A 10,666-nucleotide genomic window follows, 5' to 3' on the forward strand; every position below is an offset into this window, starting at 1 on the left:
TATATTAGAATAAATGTATACTAAAGTGCTGATTAATGTTTGTGAGAACTTTTTTAAACTGTTACAAATTGATGTGAAAATGTAGCAAGCTGAAGCTTGAAACTGGAAAAATGAGAAACTGAGGGGGAAACAAAATAGATAGGTTTGTCCATCCCTCATTGGAATGTAAGATTTATATGATTATAATTTTGTTGTCACAATGATAAAGGAAGAGCCCCAGTGGATGACACCAAAGATCTGTGTAGTCTAGCATCTTGAACCCTACATTAGCCAATCAGGTGATTTGGGGGAGCCCACAATCAGGGCATAAAGTCATCCCCTATCAGCGCCAAATTTGGAGAATTACCTCCCAATGCAAATACCAACTTCAGAGCAGGGGTCTTCCTCCAAAACACAGCAGAGGAGAATAGAGGCTCCCTGCCTGACTGATGCCATCCAGATAATTGTCATCAATTGATGTCATTTTAATTTTTTGTATTGAAAAAACAATTGCATGTTAAATGCAAAGACACTGTTAATGTCACACTCTGGTAACCAATGGAAATTCTCCAGCATTGGGAGTGCTCTGGAGCAATGTGGTACTGACCCTCTCATTTTCTTTGTGTACCTCCCTAGTCCTCGAGAAGATCCGTAGTGCGGTGGGCAGTGCCCAGCTCCTGATGTCACAGAAAGTCCAGCAGTTTTACCGACTCTGCCAGCAGAACATGGTCAGGGAATCTCCTTGTGTGTGCCTAGATTTTGTTGTTGATGTTAGGTCCTCCAACTTTTGTCACTTTTAAAATTAAGTCACTTTTTAATGTCACCTGTGGGTGGTTTAGCCGTCTTTCTTGGGGGAGAATGACATTTTTACAAGGGATATAAGACTACCACTGAAAACAGCAAATCCCCATGCCAAGTCCTTCCCCAAAGATGTAGTGTCACTGTATGCCAGGGATTGCCAATGAGATGCCCATGGGCAGAATGGTGCCCTTACAGTCTTGGCTTGGTGCCAACAAATCCTCTGAGCTCTGCCCCTCATTCATCTCATTGAGGTGGTGAGCATCATTACCTATTTTTCTTCCTTGAAAAGTATATAGAGCTGAGAGAGGAAGTTGGAAGAGTGACTTATCTTTCCCACTTCCTCTTCCAGCTCTATGTACTTTTCAGGGCTGAGGGTAATTCTACTGCAAATGGCTGGGGAGGGGGCGCCAACAGCACTTCCTCAAATAATCAGAAGTTACACGAAAAGCAGCTCACTACTTGTGTGCTACAAGAGATAAATCAAGAGGCTTGTTAAAAGCACTCTTGTAGGCACAAAGGTCTGCCATGTCTCCGAATGAAATACTGCCATTGCTTTGTCTCCTTCTCATCAGAAAGTAGATGGTCCTACCACATCTGTGTGTTGGGCAGGATTGGGTCCCTTTCCAAATGGAAGAGACATGACAGGATTACACATTCTCAGAGAATGCTGCCTTGTTGCATCTCTGCATGAGTTCTTGCTCTGGCTTGTCTCCTGCCAATAAGGTGAACAGAGTGCAAGCGATTTTTATCTACTCAAAATGCAAACCTTTCATGCTGCAAAAGTGAAGTGTGCCTCAGATCCCTGGGGGAAATAGGTGTGACTTTGTATCTCAATTCCACATTGAAAGTTCAGACAACCGCCTGCCCCATTCCTTCCTTCTTGTTTGTCCTCATCCAGATTTGTCTCCGCCTCCTAACAGGAGGCAGCCTTTGACACCAGCTCAGTTTCTTTCCTTTCCTTCCTTCTCCTTCCTGGCAGGACCCCAACGCTTTCCCCATGCCCACTTTCCAGGACCTGGCCGGATTCTGGGACCTCCTGCAGCTCTCCATTGAGGATGTCAGCATGAAGTTTGCTGAACTTCACCAGCTCAAAGCCAATGGGTGGAAACCCATCGAGCCCAAGGTGAGAGGAAAAGGGGGCAAGACAACCAGGGAACCAGATGGTTCCCAATACATGTTGTAACAGGGTTCTTTGCCCCTGGAAGTTCTGTATAAATAAGTAACCTTGCACCCAGGCCAATGGAATTCTACATCAAGTAGGTGCATGTGGGCTGATAGCAAGTTGACTAGAATTCAGAAGGCTCAGAGGGAGGACCGGATTGCTTTCCCCCCGTAAAACGTTGCCCAGGGTTAGGACTAGGGAAGGGGGGGGATCGAATACTATTGGCATTTAAAGGCACACCTCTCTTATTCACACTTTCTGAAACAATATGCAAACTGAAACACAGCCACCCTCTGAAATTCACACTTCTCTGAGTATTGCAATGCAGGTCTCCAGCTACGTAATGTGTACAAAAGTGCATATACTAGGATAAAGTTTGCAAATATGTCTGCGCATATTAGTGATAAGAGGGGGATGCTTTTTATTACCCAATTATTGCCCCTTTAACCCAGAAGAGATGGGGCACAGCAGCCCTCCCAATGTCACTCTCCTCTTTGTGTGTCCTGTGCAGAGTGAAGGGGTTGGAGTGGGGGCAGGGCTTGTTTCCCACCCCATCTTGGCCTACCAGCCTCTACAGGCCTCCTTGGAGACATTTGCCAGGGATGTGCTCATCCTCTCACCTGAGCTCACTGCTGTTCTGCACCCCTCCCTGCGCCTTATCTCAGGTGGCCTGTGAGATTTCCAGCGAGGGATTCAGATAAAGCCATCACAGCTGTTTTCCTCTCTCCCCGCGGCTCTAGAGCTACACTGCTGGTCGAAGCAAAATAATTGGGCATTTTTAATGAACCTTTGTTCTTTTTTGTTCTTTTTTAAAATTAAAACTGCAGAACAACAAAGCTCTTTATTCCCTCTGAATTGAGAGGCAGGAAGCAGCTTAAGCCTGGGCTGAAAAGCTATTTCCGGTTTGTTTGTTTAAACGTCGTTCTTAACACTTTTGTTCCCTTCCTGCAGATACTTGCATTCACACACACTCCAGACTGGAGCTCTTTTGGGGGCTGTCATTTTCTGCAGCATGTCATTGATGCAATAATATTTCATGAGTGGTGGGTTTATGCTGGGTCATCCACACATCGTTCTCCTTTATTGGTTTTCCTGCGATGCATCCCCGGGGTTACCGCATCACTGCTACCTTGGAGGGTCTTTGATATCCTCACAAACACAAACTATCATGAATGCACACTATAAAGAACACCTGGAGAGAACTTGGGGGGAAATTCTCAAACTGATCTGGAAATGAGAGCTGAACTTAAAGCTGGAAAAATGAGGAACTCAGAGAAACCTAGAGAAACTGAAACTATCAGACTCTGGGAATTATACTGAAGCGAGTGTAGGGATGTGTATATATAGATGCTAGAGGACATGTTTATTAGATATTATCCTTCCTTCCTCTCGTTTATGAGTTCAGCAGACTGCATCCCTTTGCAGCTTAAAAGGAAGCTAGTTTTAGCCTTTTAGTTTAAGTAATCCACGATGCTTTGAGGCAAACTGGATTCTCCTGGTACTCCCGCCTTTTCTCCTCCTTAAAACAATAATCACACCAACAGTTTTGTAAAAGGTAAAAAAAAAAAAGCATTTACTCACTCAGAATACTTGATGAAGAGTAACAGATACAGCTGCTTTTGTTCAGGCAGGCTTAAAATGGTAATTCAGTTACAAAGTCTAGCTTAAGGTGGAGTCTGAGAGGTGTATGTTCTACATCAGGCATAGGCAAACTCAGCCCTCCAGATGTTTGGGACTACAACTCCCATCACCCCTAGCTAACAAGACCAGTGGTCAGGGATGATGGGAAAATGTAGTCCCAAAACATCTGGAGGGCCGAGTTTGCCTGTGCCTGTTCTACATTGCTGGAATGAGGTGAAAGAGCAAAAGAGTTCTCTCTAGCAAACTTACAGGAAAACTCTGTGAGCTTCAGCTCCCATCATGAGCCTATCTAGCAATCATGCATTGTTGGCATGACTGCATTGTAAATATCCCACGGTGAGGGAGGGAAGGACCTTCCGCCACCCCAACGCTGTGTCTGTCATGGGTCCTTCCCTTCCCACTAACGCCTTCCCTCCCTCTCCCTCTCTCCCTCCCTCTCTGTCCTTTTGCAGGAGGAAAAGAAGGTGCCTCCGCCAATACCAAAGAAGCCGCCACGCTCCCGGCTGCACCCAGTGAAGGACCGGTCCCTGGACTCTGTGGACCGGCAGAGGCAGGAGGCCCGCAAGAGGCTCCTGGCGGCCAAGAGGGCTGCCTCCTTCCGCCAGAGCTCAGCCACCGAAAGTGCAGACAGCATTGAGATCTACATCCCCGAGGCCCAGACCAGACTGTGAGGGCAGGGGCCTCTTTTCTAACCATCCCGTACGTGCAGAAGACACAGCACCACTGTGATCTGTGTCCCATCATTTCCCCAGGGAGGGCAACTTTAGGCCTCATCGCAATCCCTGAATTTTTTAACAAGAACTTCTGCAATCCATGGACCTGAAGCCAGACAGATGTGAAAACTGGCCTCCTTCGCTCGTCGCTCTTATAGCAAGATGTGGCGGTTGCCAGCCTTCACTGGTTGCTCTCCTCTGGTCCATCCAGACCGGAACCTTTCCCCCTTCTATTCCTCCAATTCTCTTCTTATATAACCTTTGCCCCCTGCTCCCATTGGTGGGCATTTCCACCACCACGACCCCTTAACCCGCCCCCTTTCCATGAGCTTTTTTCACTGTCCTGCAGGCTCGGGGCCCCCATCAACAACCCCGTCACTCCGCATCCACGGATTCGAGGCCCATCAATATTTATATTATAAATATTATATGTATATGTACTTCTATAAATATAACCGAAGGGCAGAAACTGCCCAAGACCACAGCTGTGTTTCTGATGGCGAGAGCCTTCTCGTCTCCTCAGGAGACCCCGTCCCATCCCGTGTCAGCAGCCTGAGACCCCACACCCTACACGCACAAAACATACTAAGATCTCCCCCACCACCAACACATACACACAAATACACAAGTTGGATGAAGCAAGGGAGATAGCTGGAGGGATGGGTGGCCACCACCATATCCATCGGCCCCAGAAACTTGGCTGAAGGTCTGCTGGTCGACAAACATTTGGTGGAACTGGTTCCGTGAGGAGTGATGCATCTATACCTTCCTGAGTCTTGGAAGCTGATGCTCCTGATGAGGAATTCTTAAAAAATAGCATTGGCTGTACTCTTCTGTGGTGATACCATTCAAATGACCAATGACTCATTCTCTTGCATCAGCAGGAGCACAATTCCCAAGACTCGGGAAGTCATAATTCCACTCTGCACAGCATGTCAGGGAGTCGTCTTGTATAGAATTATGGGTTTTACAGCTCAAGGAGGATAATGAAAGCCAGATTCAGGGAAGAGCTACACCTATGAGAAAGGATCTTCTAGGAGCCAAATTGTCCAATGGGGGGATTATAAAGGAACTAGATTCTAGGTTTGGCTCAAAGCAGTGCTTTTAAAGCTTCCTTCCTTCAGGGAACACTCCATGTTTATTTGCCTGCTTTGGAACCTTTGCCCATTCCAAAGGATTCTGGGAAGTGATCTAAGCTGTGCATTTAGTTCGCGTGGGGTACTGGCTAGATCTGTTTGGCCTCCCTCTTACCCACTGTAAACTAAGACTAGGCCCTAGAACAGGCCCAGTTTTCTTCCGCAATTCCAGTTTGCAAGGAAAGAAGGATGGTAGTGGGTAAGATCTTTCAGGAAAGCTTATCCACCTTTCCTGGTCTTCTCATCAACAGATCCACACAGACACGCACCCAGGTTCCCTGGGACACAGTTTTGAAAGCCATTGGCTTAGAGAAAGGAAGAGTAACAGGACTAATTTACATATATATATATAATTAAAAGGGCATCAACATGAAAATAGATGGTGTGATTATTCACCCTCACTACTGAGAGCAAAGGGTAAGAAGAAAAGACAGTGAAAATCAGCTACTAAGAGCGGTTATGGCATTTTCCGCTAAGAGCGGTTGATGGCATTTTCTAGAAGAGGAACAGAAAACATCACTTTGGGATTTGGAAGGTTGAGGATATATTGTATCATGACAATGATTCTTATGATGTGAGAGCAGCATCGTTGACAACCCCCCATGACGTCTCCTACACTACTCTGGTAATGCAGCAACCCTGTGGGGGAGCAGGATGATGTGGGAAGGACTACATCAGAGACCAGGTCTGGAGGAGTGGCTTTGAGGTGCTCCCATTTTCTTCAACCCTGTGAAGTAGATTGGTCTTAGATGCAATGAGCTGCTTTAAGGTGAACTTCATGCTTGACCAAGGATTCAAAACCAGGACTTCCTGGTCCTAGACTAACACTCTGCACCATACAGGGGCTCAGTGATCCCACCATTCCACCATTCTGTCACGTGTGTTTGTGTGTACATGTGTTTTCTAACGTAAGAATTGGCACATGTTAAAGGGTTGTACTCAGGGTGTGTGGCTGTGTGTGTGGCTGTGTTTTCTAACATAATAATTGGTGCATATTAAGGGGTTGTACCTGATCAGGGGTGGGGAGCCTGTGGTCTGCCAGATGTTGCTGGACTTCAGCTACTATCAGCTCTAGCCAGCATGGACCAGTGCATAGGAGCCAACTCCTAGGGGCCGTGGGGGCTTTGGCCGCTGGAATAAAATATTTGAGGGGGCTGGAGCCCTGCAAAAAATGATAGGCATTGCCATTCAAATGGTGTTCATGCACTGTGTCATGCAATCAATTATGTGGGGCAGGGCTTACCTGGGCCCCCACAATATTTCATTCAAGTTGGCACCCCTGACCCAGTGGTCCGAGGTGATGTAGTCCACCAACATCTGGAAAGCCAGAGGTCACCCATCCCTGTTTGAGATGATCACCTGAGGGTCTTCCAGCTGTTTTATCCTCCAGGACGAGACATGATGATATTTTCCAATACATGTCAAGACTGGAACTGCCATGCCACAGAAAACAGGAGGCCAGAGGAAATCAACGTAAGCTGGCACTTTTGAATCCAATTCCTCATGGCGAAATCAACTTGAGTTGATTTCACAACGACAAAAAGGGCCTAGCAAAACACCAACGGCTGTTACCAGCTTTGCCTCACCCTCCCATATCAAATTCAAGATTTGGGGCGGGAGGCATGGAGAAGGCTTCTCAAAGGCCATTGATTGAGTAGGCAGGGTGCTTGGTTTGGAGGGAGACCCTGGGTTGAGCCCTGCTGGATCAGACCAGAGACCTATCTAGGCCAGCACCCTATTCCCACAGTGGCCAACCAGATGCTTGTGGGAAGCCTGCAAGCCATACCTGAGCTCCACTTGCAATTCCCATCAGCTGGTATTCAAAGGCATAATGTCTCCAGCGGCGGAGGTAGAAAATAGTCACAGTGGCTAGTAGCCACTGATAGCCTTATCCTCTGCGGGTTTGTCTAAAACTCTTTCAAGGCCATCCAAGTTGGTGGCCATCACTACCTCTTGTGGGAGAGATTTCATAGTTTAACTGCGCTACGTGAAGAAGGACTTCCAATATTCAGCTTCATTGGATGTTCATGAGTTCTAGTGTCATGTCTCCCCATCCACGTTCTCCTTGCAGTGCCATAGGAGGAAATCCTAAGTCCTGCTTGAGGCAGAAGTCCAGACCAGCATGAAATAGCTTAGCCGTTTCTGACCTCCCAAAGGCAGCACTAACTACACAAGCATCACAGCCCTGCATTTCCTCAGAATACCAGTAGCTGGGGGAACAACAGCAGGGGAAGGTGATTGCCCTCATGTCATGCTTGCATGCTTCCAAGAAGCATCTTCTTGGCCGCAGTGGCAGCCAGGATGCTGGACTAGGTGCCCACCCTTTGATCTGAACCAGCAGTGGGCTCTTCATCTTCTCAGTTCCTGTCCACTCAGTTGCCATCTTGGCATCTTGTTCACATTGCATTGGCCAAGAAGCATAGGCTTAAGTTGAATATGAGAGGGTATCTTTCCATTGGGTCAATGAAAAAAAGTGACCGCAAAATAAACAGCCCACCAACAGAATGGCTGGATCCATGAGCTGGGGAGGAGCATAGAGTGTTGAGGTGGCCGCAGAACTGAGCTTTTTCCCCATCTTCCGAGAAATAAGTTTCTAGACCTTATGGTTGCAATGCTAAGCTTGAAAGTGGAGACAGTGGCTGGTGAAGTCTCAGAAGATGTGTGCATGGAAGAGAGAGTGTAAAATATTCAGGAGTCAGGGGCATAGTGCTCATGTTGCAACTTGCCTTGCTCCCCTCACTGTAACCTGCAACTTGAATGAGGCAAAAATAGTGTTACATGGTGGTGAGCAGAGCAAGCTTTCTTCCACTCCATCAGACCATTAGTCCATTTAACTCAGTATCGTCTACACTGACTAGCAGCAGTTTTTTAGGGTTTCAGGCCAGGGGCATTCCCAGACCTACCTGGAGATAGCAAGGATTGAACCGCAGACCTTCTGCATGCAAAGCAGATGCCCTCTGCCTGTATTTCATCATGCAAACTTTGGCAGATCGAGCTAGGGGGATGTATCCACTGTTAGTCAAACTCAGAGTAGACCCAGTGAAATGAATGGACATGACTAATCTAGGTTCATTGATGCCCTTGAGTCTAGCCTGTATGAAACTTAAGTTGAATACAACCCAGTGTGCAGCCTTCAGCCAGTACAAGCTCTGTCCCCTGTTCAAAGCTAGTCCTGAGCTGAACCCAGTGACAGTCATTCACTGTGTTGGTGGGTCTCCTTTGCCGGCTTGTGCAAGCAGATGGCTGAGTCCAGTGTCACACAGTTCCAGTGGAAACAAGTACATTAGTGGGATGGCTCATCCGGCAATGGAGCCGACATGGCCTCAGATGCAGACTCGAACATCAGCTGTCACATCAAGTATGCAGGGAGGGTGAGCTGAGAAGGTAATTAGGAGCTGTAATTCATGCTAGGGCATTGTAATCCGATTGTCAGGTGGTTTTTTGCTCCTGCCCTGATTCAGGCTATGCCCAGTCCTTATTTGGACAGAGAATAGGGCAGCCGCTGCTGATCTAGGACAGGTGATGTGCTTGGAATATGCATGAGATGACTCAATGGCTTTCAAGTGGCTTACATCAGCCTGGTACCCACAAGCTGATTTAGGCTACAACTTCCATCAGTCCCAGCCAACAGGTAGTCCAAAATAGCTGGAGGGCACCAGGTTAAGGAAGGCTGGCTTGTATATTCAGGGGGCTCTTTTTGCACAACTTTCCCAGGGCTGGATGGGATGTTAAGAGAAGCACAACCCACCATGCCATCAGAGATGGCATCCTAGTTTTGAGATCTCCCCCTTTCCGTAGTGCTCAGTGAAACCCACCCTGTTTCCTGCTGTCATCATATCTGGCCCTTGGTGACCGATACTGTAGAAAAGGGGAAACACCCACCGCATGGTGATAATTAGGACATGCAATAAAGCAGCACAATGCATTGTGGAAGAGGAAGGAAAGAAATGACCTAGGGTTGATGGGGTTGGCAGTAACCCATGGCTCGTGTACAGAACTGGCCCTACTGTTAGGCAGAGCAAAAAAGTGATCTGCCTCAGGCAATGGTTGCTGGGGGAGGGGGTGGCAGTAGCAACAGCAGCAACACGCACCTCTGGGTGCCTCCTCCCATTCCTTCCCACTCATCTCCCTCTGTTAGAGGACAGAGATGAAGCATCATGAGGATGTAGTGCCTGCAGCCTCCATTCTAGCCTGCTGACCTCAGGAGCTACAGTGGATGCTGGTCCATGACTTGTGTTGATGTCACTGCCTGAAGTACATGGAGTAAAATCACAAGAATATGATGGGCTTTTTTTTGAGCCGGAACTCAATTCCGGACCCTCTCAGGTGGGCACCATTGCCGTTATAAGAGAAAGAGGGTGAGTTCCAGCCCCTCCTTTTCTAGGAAAATAGCACTGATGAGAGCCCTGCTGCTGGATCAGGCCAAAGGCCCATCTAGTCCAGCACCCTGTTCTCACAGTGGCCAACTAGATGCCTCTGGGAAGTAAGGTCCTAAGTGCAAGAGCACTGGCCCCACTCATGGTTCCCAGCAGGTGGTACTCAGAGGCATTCTGCCTCCAACAGTGGAGGAAGAGCATACATGTCCAGTTGAGCAGCCATTCATAGCCATCTCCTCCTTGAATTTCTCTAACTGTGAATTGTGTGGAGGACCTTTTTTTTTGTCTCTCCTGAATCTTCCAACATTCAACTTCCTAGAGTGTCTCTGAGTTCTGGTACCACCAACCACCCAACCTGCACAAGTGGAACTGTGTGCAACTGTGTGCCATCTTCAGACCTTCCCCATCAATGTGGGAAGGTAAGGGTGGATGACACAGCAAAGGGGACATTGTGGGGGGCAGTCTCCTTGCTTGCCCCCCATCCTCCTTCCACACTGCAAGTCTATATGCATTCAACGAATGCATGAGCAGAGCTCAAATTCCTCGGGCCTTTGTAAACCAAGTGCATTGCTTTCATCTGGGTGCAGTGGTGACTAGCTTTATGCACAGAATACCTTCAGTCAATGTACGTCCACCAGAGGCCATAGCAGCAGTGCCCCACCAACCTCAGCCTGGCCCCAGCCAGCCTCCAGCTGCCGCCCCTCTTACTTACAACCAGTCAGGCAGTGGCTCTATTTGTCATGGGCTCAGACTCCTTGCCTTCCACCCTACCAGTCTCCTTGCCTTCCACCCTACCAGCCCCAGTGGGCGCCAATCGCCATTGCGTACCTATCAGAGATGGGGAACACCTGTGGTCCT

The 10,666-nt window shown here is 47.9% G+C and overlaps 1 protein-coding gene across 3 annotated transcripts in view; it reads left to right on the top strand.

The window, feature by feature from the left end:
- DLGAP3 (DLG associated protein 3) overlaps positions 1-7,937 on the top strand; it is a 178,514-nt gene extending 170,577 nt beyond the window's left edge. For all 3 annotated transcript variants that reach the window (XM_083751666.1, XM_083751668.1, XM_083751667.1), the window contains 3 exons: positions 616-707; positions 1,760-1,903; positions 4,036-7,937. In XM_083751666.1, coding sequence (XP_083607792.1) covers positions 616-707; positions 1,760-1,903; positions 4,036-4,254 — 455 coding nt within the window. In that variant the 3' untranslated portion in view covers positions 4,255-7,937. The remainder of the gene's footprint in view (positions 1-615; positions 708-1,759; positions 1,904-4,035) is intronic.
- Positions 7,938-10,666: the final 2,729 nt, after the last annotated feature.

Source organism: Podarcis gaigeae, assembly GCF_964106915.1.
Source record: "Podarcis gaigeae genome assembly, chromosome: 8".
Taxonomy (NCBI): domain Eukaryota; kingdom Metazoa; phylum Chordata; class Lepidosauria; order Squamata; family Lacertidae; genus Podarcis; species Podarcis gaigeae.